Genomic DNA, 21,284 nt, shown 5'->3' with positions numbered 1-21,284 from the left:
TTTGTTGTTTGTTTATTTGCTTTAGGAAGTAAGAATAATAAATAAAGTAAAATTGGAAAACAAATTTTTATAATTTTTTATTAACAATAATAATAACAAACTGTACATAAATGGTATCTAATAATTACAGTAAACTAAAAAAAATTTACAAAAAAATGGCACACCCTTATGTAGCGTCCTTTCTTGGTTTAAATAATCGAACAAGCGAAAGTTTAAAAATTAAAATATGCTATTATTTAAAATATTCTTACCTTGAAATTCACAATTGTGTTGACCGATATTTAAAAAAAGCTATACTAATTTCCAAATTAAAACATAAAAATTATTACATGTAATTTTATTAGCTTACCACAGATTTCAAAAAAATTTCCAAAATATTTTTCTTAAAAACCAAACCTCTCACGTTCATACCAACAAATATTTCATTGTTAAATTAAAAAAAAAATTAAAAGTTTCATATTTCAAAACATGGAACCACAAAAAGGTATGACAATGACAATGGAAGTTCGATTGCACTCATCAAATCAAGATGCAATACACCTCGCCTCTAAAAAGTCAAAAAAAAAAATTTATTATTGCGTTGAGCCCCGAATCTGCTCCCATTTATCTATGAATACATACTCTTATCAGAAATTTTTTTAATTTGTGTTAATAATCTGTAGCGAACACTGTCGAAAACAAGCCGCACTGATAAGATATCGCTAAAATAAAGTAAAAATATGTGATTTTTCAGTATGTTTTTATCGCCATAACTTCTGTGGCGTTGTGTGGCATACTGAACCGCCCGCGAACAAGCAGGAGTACAAATTAAACTTGTAGATACTTTTTTGTTGAAGATAAAAAGCAATTGAGGTTTGCTAACAACTAAGGTAAACAAGTGAGTCATATGTGCCGCGTAGATGGTGACAATTTGTCAATAAATATTAACTTGTGACTTGCCTACTCATCAGATAGCACGTATGAAAGTAAAAATATATAATTTTAGTGGACGTAAAGTTAATTAAAGCTATTCTTTATGGGGTACCCGTTTAGGTGCAAACTTCGCTAACTGTTTGGGGTGTGAGGCTCTGCTAAATGTAAATTTAAAACTACTTGTATAAAAAAGTCTTTGTTTTTCTAAATGTCGCTGGACCCTGATCAAACAAGTTGAATTTTCGAGTGAAAAAAGTTTTCAGAAAAATGTAGGTACACTTCCTCGACGTCATTTTGTCTGAGACTTTCAATATGGTCATCGGAAATTAGTAAAACAGAATGTCTAACGTTGTGAGATTAACAGTATTTTGTTACTATTACTCTATTTATTATACAAAAATCTGGTTATTGTTAGATGAAGACTGTTACAGAGACTTGTAAGGATTTCCGTGTATTGCAATACCACTAAACATTAAACCCCTCTTCTTTATAAACACAATATTTTCTGACCTTCCGCCATCAAATCTTATCAAAAAAAGCTACTGGAATCGAAACTGCATTTGTATGCATCTAGAAATCTTAGATGTATTTAATAGTCTTGGCAAAATTGGTTTGTGAAAGTCTAAATACTACCCAGGTGTAAAATTATTGTGACTTGAAACGAGTGTTGCGTTTTCGTAGTCCCAATTGGATAAAATTTGAATGCCTTATTTCCTACACATAATAAGAGGAAATAAGACCGACGAAACCCCTCTTCACCATGGAAGAATAGTGTCTCAAAGCCGGCGTATTCCCAGAAATTTGGAAAAAACAACAGCTATTGTTAATTAGTAAAGGTGATCCAGACAGCCCATGAGCATAGCCTCTTTGCATGCTTGACACAGCCAGTAAGCTTATCGAGACAATGCTGAAACCAAGGTTAGAAGCAGGCGGCTTAAAGTGAGGAGCGTAGAAGGAGCGCACAGAGGATGCAACAAACTCAGACGAGTTTGACGTGCGCAACGCTTTCAATAGCGCTCGATGGGAAAACATGATTGAGTATTAGAGGAAAACTTTAAAATTCCCACTTATCTCAGCATAATGGTGAGGAGCTATAATATTTGGAATACTTAGTCTTGCTGTATAAAACCGCTGAAGGACCACGGCACTTGAAGGTCACGTCAGGAGCTGCGCAAGAATCAATCCTCGGCACAGACCTCTAGAAAGTCAATTAAGACGGCATATTAAGCCTCGACGATACTTATCTGGTTGGCTACGCAGACGACAGCGCTGCTAGAGACACCGCAGATGCGCGCAGGAAGTTAAACTAGGTGATGATCAGAGCACAAATTGGGCTTGATACGAAAGGTGTCAAACTTGTCACTGAAAAAACTGAGCTGATACTGCTAACAAACAAGCATATTCCGGGTATACTTGTAATAGACATGAGGACAATAACAGAGACACTAAGGACACAAAAGGTTGTCAATTACCTGGGGGTAAGAATAGACTCCAGCTTACCTACTGGGCACAAGTTCAACACGCTGCGGAAAAAGCGTCTAGAATAACTTGTCAACTGAGCAGGCTGATGTCCAATATCGGAGGTCTGAGACAGGAAAAACGGAAACTTTTGATGTCGACAACATTAAATGTCTTGCTCTACGGAGCAGAGTTACGGGCAGACACATTGAGCAAAAATAATCGAAGAATTAAGACGAGAAATATGGAACGCCACCCTGAAGTAATGCGTAAGCGGTTCCAAAGTGTGCAACGGTTCCTTAGAGGGGAGTTTTTTAGTGACCTGCAAGTGGCACATACCATTGCTGTGACGACACAATGACGATGCGAAAGGCATTTTTCTCAACCTCCCCCGAAAAAAAAACCATTTCAGTCGAGTTATTATCACATATATCTCATTGAAAATGTTTTTAATATAATTTTAGCTGACGCGAACTAAAATATAACAATAAAACTGGTTCAAAGTTTATGGTCTTCAAAATAAGTCAAGAATATATTAAATTTGATTGTAATTTGTTCACGATTTCATCGAATAATGGATGCTTATTTCTTTCGCAACATTGTTTAATATAAAGTTTGCCAGCACCTGAAGGAATTTCCGGGGCTTTGATTCTTGCAAGTTACAAGAGTGTAAAATTTCAGTTACATACAAACTGAGTCCGTCCTTACTTGTTAATTGTAGCGTGTGTAGTAGTTGTAAAGTGTATATCTTTTATTTCTTACTTAAAAAGCTCACAGACTTGAAAAATCCTTAATTTGTTATGATTTGCAGGTGGACGGCGCCGACACTGCAGCAAAAAGATACCATATAAGTGCAAACGAGTATAAATTGATTTATATATTTTTGCTTTTAGATTAATTATTTATATATATATATATATACATATGCATGTATGTATGCATACTTAAGCACGTACATTTACCAATTTTTTGTTATTAATTATTAAATTTATCTGTCTGATATAATATGTATGTCGTATGTCGTGATTGAGTATAATTGAGGCGTTGACGAATTCGATAGCGCTTTTAAAAATATTCCACATTTTTTCTGATTTGGCAACCAATTACAAGTAGTTCTTGTAATAACCACACCACAAAGGTAAAGACTGATTAGTTTTAGTTTTACGATTCAATTGGAAAATTTTCATGCTTGTTCTGGATGTGAATGAACTTGGATTCAATGCCATAGGTAAGATACTTACGTAAGTTAAGGTTTTAAAAGGTTTGTGTTAAAGTAGTGCCATATCACAGTGCATACTAGACAATAATAGAATAAGGAATTATGAAATAAAATTTACTCACTTCTAAGGTGTTTGAAATTCTATTTTATTCAAATTCCTTACTTAAGTTTCCAATTCGGAGTCAAAGACGATTAGTTCGATATACTTGTATAAATGGGAACATGTCAGAAAGCAAGAGTCCGCTGTGAAGGCAGTTCTATATCTACTAAACTATCGTCAACTAAACTATAAAACCCCTCATAAAAAAAAGTTTTAAATACAAGAAATTAATTTGGATCGTTCTGTTTGTATGAAAACTATATGCTATATATTAAGTTATACGATTTCGGTACCTTCAAAATATATAGAACAAAAGTTGAACAAACTGGTCAAAGCTGCACGAAATACGTCTATATTAACACCCAACTATCATTTTTCAAAAATATTGATTTCCTTCAACAGCTTTTACACTTATCAAACTCACGAAATATATTTCTTTGAGTTTTAATTCTATTCAAGAATAGTAAGACCCTCCAAGTTTTAGCTCGCTTTCCAATTGAACTATGGTCTATTATTTCAACCGCCAAAAACTTAAAATTAATCGACATGAGGTATTATTATTAATACCATTACTATTACCATCACCATTACCATTATTATAATATTATAACGATGATTATTATAAATATTACTATTCCTATCATATACTTGTATTATCATAGATTAAAACTCACTTTGCTTATAATGTTTTTGTAATCAAGCGATTCACTACTTCCTTTATTGTACTCTTCACTAAAGAAAATTTGTTATATGTGTGTTTTGCGGTGACTTATGGCATAGTTAAATAATTTATGTTAATAAATAAAATGTGATTGTTTTATAAAACTGCATAACATCAAAAAGATTTTCTAAAAATATATAAAACTATTACTGAAATATTAAGGCACATATAGTATATGTACAATACATATGTATGTATAAGCTACTCACATAAAATATATTGTGCCGCAAATTAACGGCATTCACTGGAAAATCTGCACAAAATCATTAATCAATAATCATTAATCATTCATTTATATTATTTCGTAAAATTATTTAGCTGATATTTGACATTTCATGAAATGCTTTCCAAGTAATTTGGTCATTTTACATAATTATCTATACGCACACTGACGAGCGAAATTGCAGCAGGAATATAGGTAATTGGATTTCAGACGGAGTTTCATAGCTTCTCGGTAATATGATAATTTATTATAACACGATTTTTAACAATTTTTAGGCCTGTCAATAAATTTGATTAATATTGAGGTTATCTGAAAAGAAATCTTGAACTCAACACAAACGGGACTTGCCACCTAGAGAAAAAGATGAAAGGACTGAAAATATTATACGAAATATGTCAACTACAAGCCTTCAAGTAGATATTGAAAATTATCTGAAAAATATCCGATATATATATATTTTAAAATAGATTCGACACATATCCCTAAAACTAACACTGATTAATATGTTACATAATCTCTGGCAAATTTCAGCGTTTAAGTAAGATTTTCGAAAGAAGTATTTTTAAGAATTTTTAATTTAGACATATTTTGTACTTAAATTGCTACCTAACGAAAAATTTAGGACCGAAATTGTTTTGAAATTTATACTTAACAAGGGAAGTTTGGGAAAGTCTTCCACAAATTATTCATTAAATCATCAATATATAGAAGTTGTGAAATGGAGTTGCCACTCATAAAAGAGTAAATCTTATGAAAGGAGAAGTTTTGGAAATATTCAGTTGATACGCCCTATGAAAGACAGAAAAGTGCTTGCCGGATCTTTTCTAATACCTCTATATTAGTTTTAAAGCATTGGAAGTATTGCTAAAAAGTTTGAAAACCGGTTTGAACATAAGAAGGATATTTAAATATTTTTCGAATACAAAAAATCGAAACTTAAACTTCAAAACTGTTCCATCTAAATCGTACCTAAATGTACCCATGTATATAATTGGAAAAGAACGGAAAACCTAATGTACATATAAATAAATATTTTTTGTTTTTTGAAGTTAGTAAAATTATAAAAAAGCTAAATATAGCGAAAGTGGAGCTCAATCAAAATAATTATCCGTTCACCATGCTAAAATTTTGCTTGTCACTGTATTAGTAACCAGTACTTCGACATAGGCGCTGATTTAGTTCCTGTAAAAGTAAACTCTCTGCCAGACAAATGTTAACGTTGCCAAATTTCTCCATTATTTTTACTGCTAAATAAGCAAACTTTTCATAGTTGTTATTGTAAATATTACACGCCCAATAGGTGCGCACAAGTTGCTGATAATTCAAGCTAATGTGGTTGCCACTGACGCGCTGTGACTGGGTGAGTTTGATGTACGAGTACTTTTTGGGCTGTTTATTGTTGTTGTTGTCAAAATATAAATTTATAATCGTATATCGTATTATATAGGTGCAGCGATTTCTTTTTTGACATTGTTGTTGTTAGTTTTATCTACTTCAATTGCACCAGCACCATGAAGTAGGTGACAACAGCGCCAAGAACCTTTTTGGTGGGAGAGAGATAGAGAAAGAAAATTCGAGATCTTAGTGATTCAATATGTGAATATATTTGAAATATGTGCATAAAATACGTGAGAGAATAAAAATCAAAACAAAAGTAAGATAAATTTCGTGCGAAAGTGGCAAATGGCCACTTTGCATGGCGACAAACACGCCAAAGGCAGATAGCACAGCCTTCATGGAGTCGAGTTGCCATAAGCAATCGCGAAACCACAAATTCAATGCAACAAACAACAACAGCAAATAAACATCACTTGTAATGCATACGACGGCACTTTGCAACAAAAGGACAACAACCATGACAGCAACAAACATAACACACACAGAAAAGAAAAGATAAAAATATGTCATACCGATGCAAACAAGTCCAGCGAGACAGTGAAGAACTTCGCTCCCGATATGGACATCGCTTTCTGGCACTGCTGGCAAACGATCTGAACAAACGTCTTGGCCTCCTCGGAGCCATCATACCAGTGGCACGAATAGGCTGCCTCCATGACGGATGAGCTCTGCGGGTAATCGAGTAGAGAATGAGACGAAAACGAAAATAAAAGCACAAATAAAATGTGAAAAATAGTAAATGAAAAATTGCAAAAAAAAGGTTTCCGTTGAAAGTGAAATAAAGTTTATTCTGGACGTTGAAAACGCAAGTAAACTCAAAGACAGACCCGCGTTTAGTCGTGTGGAAGATGTGTGAGTTGTAGAAGTACGTCAACAAGCTGATGAGGGTGGTCCATAAGTTTTCGCACCTCGATTTCATTAGTTGTAATTCTGTGACGATTTCACTAATTTTTGACTTCAAAAAACATCTCCATTTCACTTCATTTGAATATCTTACATATTGACTCATACGGTATAAAGTCAACTGAAAGATCGAAAATTCGTATAGATATAAGGGAAGTACTGGACCGATATCAGTAATTTTTACCGCTATGCAACATTATTATATTAAATCTATTAATATATCTTAAAATATGTACACAAATTGTCTTTAAAAAAGTCTAGGAAAAGTAAAGTCAGATTTTGAACATATTAAGATAAGAGTTCCCACACATTGACAACAACTATTTGTGCTAAGTGGGAGAAACTCTTGTAATTTAAATTTTGTTAAACGATACTAGGCGTGGTTAATTCTAGGGAAATGTCACTGGATAAAATTGACCTAGTCGTTGGTGAGATAATAGATTTATCCTAAAAGTGTGAAATGCCACGCAAATTGTCCAATTCATATTGCTGCAAGCCTGCTCTATCATCCTTATCAATCTTGCTGAACTTCCAGAAAGGGACATGGTTATCAATAATTTAAATGTCCATAGAATATGAGTAGACCAAATTTAATTCTGAGAGCCTTAACTCGCCTCTAACGAAACAAAATTTTGTATGTGATATTTCAGTCTTATCTAAAGAGTTTAGAAAAATCTATAAAACAACATTGATTTATTTCCTAAGTGCCTCCCCAATATGCATACGATTTTTTCTTGTTTATTTTACTTATATTTTTTTTCACAAACAAACAGCAGAAAAGTAAAAATCCTGAAAGTGTCTGGAAAAAAGTTAGAAAACTCGCAGTGAGGAGACAACAACACAGGCGGAAGTGTGTCGAGTGCATATCCGCGCATAGTTGCTTGCTTGAGGAGTGCTGTTTGCCCACGTATCCGCATCACTTCCGCTAGTTGCATTTTAGTAAAAGTTTGCTATTTTTGTTTTCGTAATTTTATTAGTTTATCAATTTTTTCGCGAGGCTCTGATTTCCATTTTTGTTGTCGCATAGGGAATTCCAATGCGCTCCTCTCTTTAGTAGCGATGTAAAACAATTTACTTAGGTTTCAGTTCTATTTATCAGACGATTGCACTTAAAGCTTTCAAGTATTTCTCATAAAAATGTTTGCCCACTGTTTAAAAGTTACATATTTACTAATGAAAATACATACAGTGGTGGTCAGATAAATGTATAACGAAATTTAGAGACGCTAGCGAGGTATTTTATTCCTACCTCGTTCTCGTATCTTACATGAACAATAACATTAACGTTGATATGAACCTTAACATTAACACTAATGTTAACCTTAACATTAATATTAACCCTAACATTAACATTAAGCTTAACAATTACCAATGATATCGAGCTGGGATCGAGTGACGAAAACCTGTTAGTAGCTGAAATGGTTTCTTTGTATATCTTAACGTGGGAAGCAGTAAGTGAATGTACAAGATAGCCAGTGAAGGTGAAACTTCTCGAACTCAAAACAGAGTCGATTTCGAGATGCTCCGATTCTTCAGCATGAATAGCATAAGTTTTGAATATGCCTTGTGATCCAATCCTATAAAGTGTGGAAGTCGCATTATAATTTGTTTCGAAATCATAAAGGCTTTCATCTCTAACATCCTAAATTTTTCCTAACAATTATCTGACCACGAGTGCATGTACATATTTGCTTCTATCTAATTATCTCCTTAAAGGATCTATGTGCGTACATATGTACTTATATATTCATATATAGATAAATATTTACTATATAAATATGTATAATTTTCTTTATATATACCCCCTTATGGGTGTTGGTAAGCCTTATTACCACTTGGTCTTTGAAATTTCTATTGATTTGATTTATAGTTTCCGCATTTTCGACATTCAATGCCCAGTTAAAAATCGTAAGCATTAGTGATTACAGTATGGTTGTCGGAGTATTTTATCTACTTTTTCCATTTCTGTATAGATAAAAAAAAGTAATAACCATTGCCAATAGAGCAATGCCCACTAAGCCGTTGAAATATATATAGCGTCGAAAAGTTGATAAAGTGTAAGCTTTAAATTCTCTGCAGATTTATGTCGAGCCAGTAAAATGTTAATATTTTAAAGTAATATATTATAGCAACAGCGACATTTAAATATCATTCCGATTGTATAGTAAGAGGACTATCAAATCATACTCGACTCTAAAATTACCCGATTAAAATTTTAAAATGACCAACAATTATTAATTTTAAGTAATCTAAACTGCGTAGAGGTGCGGTTCCTTTAGTTTCAAAAGTTGCACTACGTCCTCATGGATAAAATCGTGCACAGATAGTACGCTGAGTTTTCAGCTCATTTGCTACGAAAATGGTTGAAGTTGGTTTTCCATTTTCACGAAATATGATTACTAAGGAAAACAAGAATTGGCAACGAGGGTTGCCGAGAGAAAAGCAGAAGTTCTGTCTTAAATTCCCGAAAGGTGGGCGAGGCTTTGTATTATTATGGATTTGATGGAGAGATCTTATGAACTATTAAATATATTTCAACACAACTTAATGAAGGCATTCTATTGCACAAACAACACTAACCTCTCTTAAAATGGTACTACGTAAATTATAGGCAGAATGACAAACAGATACTTCAAATTGTACTTACGCTGAGGATCATAACTGTACATTTGCTTAATGCCTATGATTTATTATAACTTCTAGACATATATTTTCCATTTGTAATACTTTATAATTTTTCCTTCACCCATACTCACCTCCTCAATGAGCCGGTTGCCAAATATGCAGAAGTGAAATACTTGCGCCAAGGCATAACCCAAGTAGCCGATGGTCGTGAAGGCGTAAACATTGACGCCGGTGATTTTGGTGGCCTGATACGCCAACAACGTCAGCATAATGGTGGATGTCAACATGTGCAACAACAAAGCGCCGCCATAAGTGTCACCAATTGCTGCAACTAATCTGTGAAATGGAATTGAAAATTTGTGCAATTCATTTTGTTACCAAAGAGGGGGCAAAAATAGAAGGCAAAACGTAAGAATGAAAGAAAAATATTTTGGAAAAGTGCGATTGAAGACAAATTGCTGAGATTAGCGACTTGCTGGAGCCAGCGAAGTAAAGTGATGTAAGTACATATACGAGGTCTGTTCAAAAAATAAGGTGAATTTTAATTTTTCTCACTCATGTGACGGTTTCCGCAAAATGTTCATTGAATGAGCCAACCAATCTACTGAAATCTGCAGCAACTTCTCTAATAGTGATTCGACGATTCTCCATGATTTTCTTCAACGTACGTCGTCATTCACACTCCTCGTTCTTCTTTGAAAAGCTTGTACCATTTGTAAACATTTTTTTGACTCAGCGTATACTCACCGTATGCCACTGTCAACATTTCAAGTGTTTTTGAGTATTTAATTCCATTTTTCACTCACAAAATTTAATGCAAATTTGTTGATCAATTTTTTTCGAAAGCCGAAAATCGCCGAACACGCAAAACACGCCTAACTTTTCTGCCTCGCTCAAACAAAATAAATATGCTATATATTTAGCTGAAACTGTAAAAATATGTTCGAGACGAGTGTACCAACATAACAAAATTAAAAAATCCGTAAACGAATGTGCGTAGCTGCAAAATTTGAAAATTAACCTTACTTTTTGAACAGACCTCGTATATGTACATACATTAGGATGTCCGTTGTTTTTCAAGGTTTTTTTCACAAGCGCCTTGAAGTTTCAGTTCTTGCCTAAATGCAAGTATCCAATGCAAAGTAGCTCTTTATTTTCAATTCAAGCTCTGCCTAAATTATATCTCTTTTCCAATGTATATAAAGTTGATGTTTATTTATATACAATATTTGCATTAAGTAAGTGAACCTACAGCTTTGAAAAAGTAATATTCTAACACAAACATTTCCGCTCTACAATAAAGCTTTTCATGATTTTTTCTGAACATTCATACAAGTGATTTATGCGTTTTGTTTTGCTCAAACGTGTACGTATGGTGTACTATATGAATTAGTTACATTTCATGATAAACTTTAACTTCGTAAAACTTTTAAAGGAATGTTTTTAATGAAAACAAAAAACAAGAAAATACGTTAACTTCCTTGGCACCCAAGCTATAATACCATTTACAAATACAAAGGCTCCGTACAAGAACTTGATTCCGATTGTTCAATTTGTACGGCCGCTATATGCTATAGTAGTCCGATATCGGCCAAATGAGCAGCTTATTAAGAAGGAAAGAACAGGTGAAAAATTTCAGATCGATAGCTTACAAACTGACGGACTAGTTTGTATGTATACAGACAGACGGACAGACAGACAAACATAGCTAAATCAACTCAGCTCATTAAGCTGATCATTTACACATATATTTTATAGGGTCTTCGACGTTTCCTTGTACAACTTTCGTGGAAAAATTAATATACCCTGTTCAGGAAATAAAAAGCGTTAACTTCGGTTGCATCAAGCTGTAATACCCTTCACAAATACAAAAGATTCCTAACGAGAACTGAATTTTGCCTTGGATAATAATCTGTGACAAATTTCATAAAGATATCTGGTCAAAGGAAAAAGTTTTCAAGGACTGGATTTTGATCGTTCAGTTTGTATGGCAGCTATATGTTTATAGTGTCCGATATCGGCGGTTCCGACAAACAAAAAGCTTCTTGGGAAGAAATAGACGTGTGCCAAATCGATATCTTGTAAACTGTGGGACTAGTTCACTCATATACAAATAGACGTATAGACAGACGGACATGGCTTAATTGATCAGCTCATCATGATGATCATTTATATACATACATATATACTATATAGGGTCTCCAAAGCTTCTTTCGTTTCCTGTTACAAACTCCGTGGCACAAATAATATATCCTGTTCAGTGTATACTAAAGAGCTTATTTGCGTTAGATCCATTTTTAGAGCAAACACTTGGAAAATAATGTTCACCGTAATATGCATCCGAGGTGTGTTCAAAGAAAAAGGTAAATTTTGATTCTTCGCGGGCTGTGTACATTCGATTATCTATATATTGTTTTTGTTACAATCGGACACATAGGTATGTTTATCATGTGCTTGCTTTGGGAGCCAATTTCGATTAGTAGTTTGTTTTTGACAACAGAAAAGGTTAGGCACGTTTTTGTGTGCTCTACGATTTTCGACTTTTGAAAGAAATGGATCAAAGAATATCAAGTGTTTTTTTGAAATTGCTAAAATTTTACGAAAAGCATAAAAAGCACATTTGGCTCCCTGCGACTTTTTCCTATTTCCAAAACTGAAGCAATCAATAAAAGGAAAGCGTTTTGCCACAATTGATGAGATCAAGTCAGTAACGAAGAAAGAGCTGATGGGCATACCGAAAAGCGCATTTCAGAAGTGCTTCACGGATTGGAAAAAGCGTTGGCACAAGTGTATTATATCCGAGGGAGATTACTTTGAATGAGCCAAAATAGATATTGATGAATAAATAAGTAATTTTCAAAAATTCAAAATTCACATTTTTCTTTGAACACACCTCGTACATATATTTATATAAGTATATATATACATACATATATATTTATTTATATACTAACTTCATTTGTTTAAATACAGTGCAAATAACTGTGCTTGAGCCTTGAGTATAGCCAGTAAGTGAGTGGGATTATTAGCGCTTACACACACAAACTCATATACACACACACTTATGCATACAGGCTTTCTACTTGTAGGAATAACTCTTTGTCGCTGAGAATAGTTGCAGTTGTGTTTTGTGTCTGCATAAATAAATCACGCATAATAATTAAAACACAAATAACACATTCAACGGTTATGTCGTTAAGTAAATACTTAAATGCATATGAGCACAATTAATGACATTATTTAATATTTACGGTGATAGCTGTGTGCACGTGTGTGCGCATAGGCCTGCATACATATGTATGTGTTAAAGTTACAAAGTTATGGGCCTTAATTGATTAAGTAGCGCCTATAAGTGTGCAATCAATTAAGTTTATGCAAAAGACTAAGTACTTATGTATGCTTACGTGTTCACAGAAAAAGCAATTAATTATTATTTGAGTGATATGTATGTGAAATCGTTTAGGGTTGCCAGCCTTTATCGAAGAGGGTTGCCAGTAGATGTTTAGGCTACAGAAATTTTCAGTGTCATCATAAATTGTTTGAAGGCATAGCTTTGGTGTCATTCTTAGATAAATAAAATGTAAGGAAGACTAAGTACAGCTGTAACCGAACATGTTATATTGTCGCAAGGTAACGTGCTATACGGTGTTTTAGCATATTATTTAATTAAAAGTTGGAAGTATTGCATCGCTTATTTACAATCACAGGCAAGAAGATACACTATTATTAGAAAGAGATTATATCGGAAATTCATTAAGATTTCTTATATATTGACCTATAGTTACGATATAAAGTCAACCGGTAGTTCGACAGTATTTATATTAAGTGGTTGGAGGCTAAATAAAGATTTAGCCATTTTTGGCACGAAGGCATGCTGCTACCATAAAATAATCAGTCATACCCATTGTATTACACATATTTTCAGAGTGCTTAAAAATTTATTGTCCGATTTCATAAATTTTTGAATGTTAGATTAAATACCTTAAGGACACTTAAAATGTATGTATGATAAATTTAAACGTATCGACAGTGAAAAACCAAAGTTAAAAAGAGCTTATGTAGTGAATATATTTTTTGAAATCAGTAGCCACCTATTTTAAACAATTATTGGACAAAATTGATCAAATAAATGAATTATTAGAATATGAACAATAAACTCAGTAGGTTTAAGATGGTTTATAGTTTACAATTTGTCTGTGAAGGGTTGCCTGATTGCGCAAAACTTTTAAGTAAAATAAATTTTAAGATAAAGATTCACTACAATATCAGTACCAAGCTGCCGGAGGTGGAGGTTACCATCTATTTAAAATTTTAACTCAATAAAATTGAATTGATGAGTTATGCATTGAATATTTTTCTTAAATTTTTTACTTAAAATTTTAACATAGTGAGATATTTTATGTGAATAATTATAGCTTTTAACTCTTTAATGAACCTTTCTAGAGTATTTATGTCAAATAATGAAGACATGTGCAAGCTCTCCCATTGGCTATTTGTGGATATTCAATTTAAACCTTTCAAGGTTAAGTGCATACTTACACAGTAGGAATATATCAATAGTATTAATAATTTAATGTCGACTGTAATTGCAGCAAATGTTTAAGGTCTCTTGATACACGTCACCCCCTTATCGGTTCGGTATCACTATCAGTGAAAAATGAAATACGGTTATCAATATATTTAGTTGTCTTTTTAAGAATATTTAAAAAAAAATTAAAGCTTGTTATGGGAAAAGTATTAATGGTGCTGAAAAAGTACCGTTGATAGACAGGATGTAAGTGCTTTGTGGTTACGTATCAATATTGATTGCAACTGATACTGAACCGACACGACGCTTATACCTAGTAGATACGGAACTGGTGTAATTGAAAAGAGAAATAAACAAGAAAAAAACTTCGGTTGCACTGACGCTATAATACCCTTCATAAATGAAAAAAGTTGCCACACAAGCAATTGATTCCAATCGTTCAATTTGTATGGCAACTAAAAGCTATAGTGGTCCAATATCGGCCGTTCTGACAAATGAACAGCTTCCTGGTGAGGAAAGGACAGGGGCAAAATTTCAAATCGATAGCTTAAAAACTAAAGGACTAGTTCGCATATATACAGACAGACAGACATCGCTAAATCGACTCAGCTCGTCACGCTGATCATTTATATACATAATTTATATTGTATCCCTAACATTTAAAAATATTGAATAACTTTCTGGGATTGAGCAAACTATACTTCAGCTACGGCATCTTTCTTTTTCTCTTTCTCTCGCGTCAAAAAATATACAAATGACTGTAGCTTTTATTTACAAAATAGTATGTGAATACTTCCATATAGTGGTATAAACTCCGTTCCTCTTTCCTATTTTATTATGCCATTCTAATATATTTATACCAGTTATTTTTTCGATTCGCCCTCCTCCAAAGTTTGTCAAATCGAACTTAGTTTACACATAAACACTTGCCAAGATATATTGTATAATGGTGGCAGCTGATCTTTGATGTTCCTTATTGCTCTTAATTACGACAGTAGAAGGATATATCGAAAGTAGAAGAATATCTCGGGTGGATGCTTCCAAAAACCAACTGAATACTTCAAACTTGCTTTGTAACCAGCAAAACTGTTAAGACAAATAGTTTCCACCATTTACAATGCGCTAAAATTAAATTATAGCAGTAAATGGCCGAGCGTTAGCACAAAGCTCGTTCGAGCAAGTACAGCTAACAGCACACCAAACCAACCAAAATTAGTTCGGAGTCCGGACGGCGGAAGTGCCGCAATTGAAGAGTCAAGGAAACGGAAATGAATGTACAACACAATTTGTTTTTGTTGATGTTTCATTGTTTGCTTGCTGCACGGGCGTACAGCTTCTGCAGAGACATCAGCTGAACCATCAGCGCTGAGTGTGGAACGAGTTTGACCTAACAGTGCGTGTGAGTAGAGTTGTATGTGTGTTTATGTAGCTGCAACTCAATATAATGTAAATATTCTAAATATCGACTGTTTGCGGAGGCGCACAGATTGTTGCTGTTTGCTGTGATTGCAACGGCAGTTTTTCATTGCTTGCTGCAAAAACAGCATCAACAATTTCTCGCCGTTTTTTGATGAGGGCAATGAATTGAAATTGAAAATTTAAATTTCCTTCCCAATCAACAGCTTCCGTTCCAGTTAACGGACACAGCGGGGTGAATGTCTGAAGAGTGCAAGAAGCTGGAAAAATAGTGTGTTGGCGTATGGCTTGGTGTACACACATATACACATGAGTGTGTGTGCTTATTGTTATTGGTATTTGTGCTTTTTAATATTTTTGATTTCGCTTATGTATTCTTTGTTGTGATGATATTTTTCTGTGACTTACCGCACCACGTGCTTATGCCGCTCGACCCAATACTTAATGGCGCTGCGCACCATCATTTCCTGCTTTCTAGTCAAACCATTCGGATTCGCACCGTTCATGCCATTGAAGGTTTGCAGAGTCGATGGCGCACGGAATTGTGCACCCCAATCAGCCTTAGAGCTATAGACGCCGCTGATGTCCAGATCAGTGGGTTCCTTCTCTGAAAATAAAATAAAGCTTGCGAACGATTTATGGAATAAAGTAGACCACTTTTAATAGCTAATTAATCCTAAAAATCTCCTGATGCTAGTGGAGGCAAACCTGAATAGGTTCAGACAGGTTTGTAGCCTCCTCAAAGATAAATTAAGACCACTTACGAGGTCACATTTACCAAACTGACTTACAGTCGTTGAACACGCAGTGATTGCAAAATAAGGACAAGGTCGTCGGAGTAACACAACCGCCAAGTTAATTTGTCACCTTCATTACAGTGAGACCGTCTTCCTATTTTGCGACTGGATGAAGCGATAAGAGTCACGGACTAACAATAAACCAATGGTCGCAGGGCGTATCTCTTGCTTATGATATTATTAGAAGATGCTAGCCTTCAAAAGTTACTTGCAATCGATAAACATTGATTCAAATTTAAACAGATAGCTATTCCATATGTATATTCCCGACTTAAGGGCTTACTACAATGTTTGTTTATTTAAGCTGGGATCTGTACTGAGTGAATTGCAATTTGTGAAGAATGTTGACAAAATATAAAACTGGATAAAGCGTTGAGAGATGGAGCTACCTGATGGTTCTAAGTGCTGGATAAACTATAGCAATAAAATGATAATATAGTAAATCATCACCGCCCTAAAATACTACATATATTACAACTAGGAATGAAATTAAGTGGAAGAAACAAATACAACACATTCGAGCTCACAACTGGCTTCGCAGGTATATACAGGACAAAAATATGCAAATAAATTTTCTCTAGAGAGAGAAGCAATTGGTTTTCAAAAATTATATACAATATACTGCAAGAAACACGGATGAACGTGAGTAGGTCAGAACAGACCGGACTCGGATTTATATATGCAAAAGAAATGTCAGCTTGACAGCATTCCTCAAAAGTATTTTTAAGAATATAGAATAAAGAGGGCCCACTTACAACTTTTAGCTTATTATGAGCAGCAGCAGCAGTAAAATCGTCTAGTATAAATTATTTTTACGTTTAACTCACCCTCATTGTTGATTAATTCCGACTTCGAATTGGCGGATAATGAACGAAAGAGTGCCGCCGAATTTGGACGATAGGTGTCCAGCGAGGCTGACAGCTCCATTAATGGCTTCATAATGCCTTTCAGATGTTGCAGCTGTTCGCAGGCGAAAATCAGCCACGAACAAAAGAGTACATCGCACAAGTTCGAATGCACCATGGAGAAGAGCAAATAGTAGCATTGAAAAGCGAAGCTTATAATATAAAACATGCCCACACCGGCATTCCACGGATAGAAAGACTTAATCGGCAAACGCGGGATTTCCACGGTGATGGTCGAATTGGTCTCCTTTTCGAAGGCGAATTTCACACTCTCGCCAAAGAAGGTGATGGTGGTCCAAGCTGAAATATATTGATATTAAGCAAACACAAGTTAGCGAAAACTAATCTAAAATTATCCTGTGCCGGTGCGACACTCACCCACAGCCGAGGCGACGGTCGTAAGCATCACCAAGGTGAAGAGTTTACGCATTTTGGCGAGGGCGATCGCGTGGTAGCGTGCGTCCGACTCGGCAAACAATGGATGCGAGTTTACCTGATTCCAGATATTCAATGTTCTGCAATTAAAATGCAATGAATTTTATAGCAAGCAATTAAAGTTGGCGCACACGCGCATAATAAGCCATAATCGGCTGGCGGAGTGCTTGATTGTGCGGCTAATTAAACGAGTTCACGCGTCGCCGGAAGCGCCACTCGCCGCTGCTGCGGTGTCACGCGCCATTCCATTTCAACTAAGCGAGCTCGCTATTGTAATGCTTGGATTATTTCTTACGATTAGTTACCCGCGTTGCCGTTCAATTTAAGCCGCCAGTTCGCATTATTTCACAATTACAGAATTTTTTGCGTTGCATTTAATATTGCTGCTGTCTCCTTGCAACAATATAAACTATATTAAAAGATGTTGTTTACCACTCACCTGTAGAAGTTCTTCTGAGTCACAGCCAAATATATGAATTTCGTTATGCTATGTGTGAAGAAAAGCACCGTAATCGTGTTGCCGGACAACTCATTCACCTCATCCGCATTCAACGCCATATTCACCAGTATCAACAGAAATTGCACCAAAACAAGCACCAAGTGTATAGACGAGTAAATCTTCTTGAAGAGCCCAGAACCGCCGGTGAAATTGTGCATAAATAGGCCCGAGTATTTCATAAGACGAATGTTGGGCATCAAATCGGCCACAAGGCCCACATATTTGCTCGGCTGCATGTTGAGATGATGCTTTGGTACACTGTGAACGAGAAGTTGAGAAACTCGATTGGACTTCGTATTTTTATGACTGCTTTATGCTATAGAAACAGTTCAGAACAATTTCATCGAAATTTGCATCGCTACCTTAGATAATAATGAAACGTAATCTTCGTGAAGATATCTCGTCAAATAACTAAGTTTTCTATCCAAAAAGAGGTACTTTTTTCAATAGTCTTGTTTTGACAAATCACGCGAGAGTCGATTCGGCGCCGTTCGCAGCAACTCGGACTGACGTGTGGAACGACTTGACGCATTTTACGTCGAGATCAAAAATTGAAAGCGTACCAAATACAGCTTGTGCAAGAACTGAAGGCACTCGATCTTCCCAAGCGATATCGCTTCGCTCTGTGGGCTCTTGAAAAGTTCGACGTTTTGTTTTTGTTCAGCGATGAGGCCCATTTCTGGCTCAATGGGTATGTAAACAAGCAAAATTGCCGTATTAGGGACGAAGAGCAACCTGAAGAGATGCAAGAGCTGCCATTTCATCCACAAAAAAAAACGGTTTGTTGGCCGGTGGAATCATCTATCCAAAAATCTTCAAGCCATGATAACCGACAATTTGATGTCTGAAAGCTCGATGATCTCGGCGACATTTGGTTTCAATTCCCACATATCGCATTAATCAATAGATTTATTGAGAGAACACTTCAATGAGCAGATAATTTTACTTATTGGGTCGGTCGATTGGCCACCAAGATCGTATGATATCACACCGTTAGACATTTTTCTGTGGAGATATGTAAAGTCTAAAGTCTAAACGGTCAATCCCGTTTCGATTCAGGCCTTAAAGAAAAACATGAAGCGTGTCATTCGCCAGTTACCGGTCGAATGAGTCATCGAAAATTGGATTCAACTAATGGACCATCTCAGACGTAGACGCGACCAACATTTGAAAGAGACTAGAAGGGGGGCTGATCGCATTAATTTGGACATTGCTCAGGTATACTTGAGAACATATTTCCAAACAATTTTTTAAATACAAATATATAACTCACAAACTGAACGACATATTCGTCATGAAATCTGTTAATAAAACGAAAATCATTATATGTAATTTATGGAAGCTGAGGTTAGTATTAATCCGATTTTATTTATTTTTGCCAATATCACATAATATTAGCATGCCAAAGACTAATAAAATTCTTCAAGGGTTTCATTCAGGTACCTCACATACCATCATGAATCATATAGATTCAATATTCTGATAATATTGTAGATACGTACTGTAAGTATTGACCCGATTCTACCCATATTTGACATTGAGACATACTATTATCAGGAAAGGATTATATAGCTCACACATTGACTGATATTTTCGGTAAAAAGTAAACTATAGGCCTTGTGATTCACATATTCGGTATCTAGGGGCTTGAAAAGATTTGTTCTCTGCAAATTTTATTGATATACAATAGCTTTATTGGTTTGGAAAATTTAGACATTAAACCTATTGGAGAGCGGAGCCACGCCTACTTTTTAAAGATTTTCAAACCAAAGGTTTCCCATTTTTGATGTGATTCGATGTGCCAAATTTCAGTTTTGTATTGGCAGAGGTCCGCTTACGCCCATCTACGAAATCGTCCTTAATTTTTTGCCAAGGAACATGTGTGCTAAGTTTCATTAAGGTATCTTAATTTTTACTCAAGTTATAGCTCGCACGGACATACAGTCACCCCGAGTGTATAACCCTTAATCTGACTCGATTAGTTTTAGGTGATACAAGCAAGCGTTATGTGAACAAAACTATTATACTCTGTAACAACATGTTGCAAGAGTATAATTAATAAAATACAATAATATAAAATAAAGCAAAATAAAATATAATTACTAAAATAAGATATCAAAGAAAATAAGTTAAACAACACACAATAAAATAAAATGAACTAAAAATAAAAAATAAAATAAAAGTAAAATAAAATACAATTAAATAAAACGAAAATAAATAAAAAGAAAGGAAAATTTAATAATAATAACTTAATTAAATAAAGTGAAATCTAAATAAATTGCAAATAAAAATGTATGAAAAAGTAAAATAAAATTATCTAAATTTAATTAATACGAGTAATAAAGTAAAATTAAATAAAATGAATTAATATCAAATATAACATTTCAAATTCTAGATATTTAGAAAAAATTCAGGCTCAGAAAAAAGTTTATATTTTTTGTTAAGTAACTACATTTTAATTCTCACATTTAAGCCTTTATTATTTCTTATTTTATTATTATATTTTTTCTTATCAACAATATATGTACAGTGTTCACTAAAAATCACCTTTTTTAAATTATTCTCTTATAGTGGTCGACTTATGTTTAAAATATTTTGTTGTATATTTTATAAAATATTTTCTGAGCTCATTTTCGCAGCTTTATTCAGTAAATAAGTCTATTTGTAAAACTTTGCATTTTTGTTTTTAACTTTTAACTTCTTTAACTTTTCAAGCTTATCTTATCGATATTTATAAAAGCACTTAAATTTTTTATTTTTTGTATTTTATTTATCGCTTTAAAGCTACAAAAATTGGTTTTTGATAAAATTTTTATTTTAAGCACTGAAACTTCTTATTTATTATTTTTGTGTTGAAAATTTCTAAAACGAGAGCAGCTATTACCAACCGCCTACGCGTCTGTCACGTAAATGTAACACCGAACTAGTTGACAGGGGATTTTCTAGCAGAACTTTAAAATTCATTTAATGCCGAATCAATAAAACACCAACCGGACACTTTCTCACGTGTGTATGTATATTTTTGTACATACACTCGGCCATTCATAAAACGAACGACGTGTCCTTAACGGTTTTATGGTGAAAGGAAAAAGAGAAGAGTGAAAAAATCTCTTCTCATGCTCATAATAAATGCAGAAATCTACTT

At 34.3% G+C, this 21,284-nt stretch overlaps 1 protein-coding gene across 1 annotated transcript; it reads right to left on the bottom strand.

Annotated features, from left to right (window-relative positions):
- Positions 1-4,676: 4,676 nt before the first annotated feature.
- Orco (odorant receptor co-receptor) lies at positions 4,677-21,050 on the bottom strand. Its single transcript, XM_014236978.3, has 8 exons — positions 20,687-21,050; positions 18,080-18,397; positions 17,584-17,720; positions 17,128-17,505; positions 15,912-16,110; positions 9,691-9,895; positions 6,544-6,699; positions 4,677-6,173 (listed from the first exon to the last, which is right to left on the bottom strand). The coding sequence occupies exons 2-8, from the start codon at positions 18,373-18,375 to the stop codon at positions 6,123-6,125; spliced, it is 1,422 nt and encodes a 473-aa protein (XP_014092453.2). The 5' UTR covers positions 18,376-18,397; positions 20,687-21,050; the 3' UTR covers positions 4,677-6,122.
- Positions 21,051-21,284: the final 234 nt, after the last annotated feature.

The sequence above is a fragment of the Bactrocera oleae genome, chromosome 2 (assembly GCF_042242935.1).
Source record: "Bactrocera oleae isolate idBacOlea1 chromosome 2, idBacOlea1, whole genome shotgun sequence".
NCBI classification, from domain to species: Eukaryota; Metazoa; Arthropoda; class Insecta; order Diptera; family Tephritidae; genus Bactrocera; species Bactrocera oleae.
The sequence above is the reverse complement of the archived record's forward strand: the minus strand, read 5'-3'. Positions and strand labels throughout refer to the sequence as shown.

What these genes read in the sequence shown, in the direction of transcription:
- Orco (XM_014236978.3), bottom strand. Translation starts at nt 18,375, where the DNA reads ATGCAGCCGAGCAAATATGTGGGCCTTGTGGCCGATTTGATGCCCAAC. An exon ending in GGAATTAATCAACAATGAGG is followed by an intron (nt 16,111 to 17,127) that starts GTGAGTTAAACG and finishes TTTTATTTTCAG; the next exon opens with AGAAGGAACCCACTGATCTG. An exon ending in GCAACCGGCTCATTGAGGAG is followed by an intron (nt 6,700 to 9,690) that starts GTGAGTATGGGT and finishes GATTACCCGCAG; the next exon opens with AGCTCATCCGTCATGGAGGC.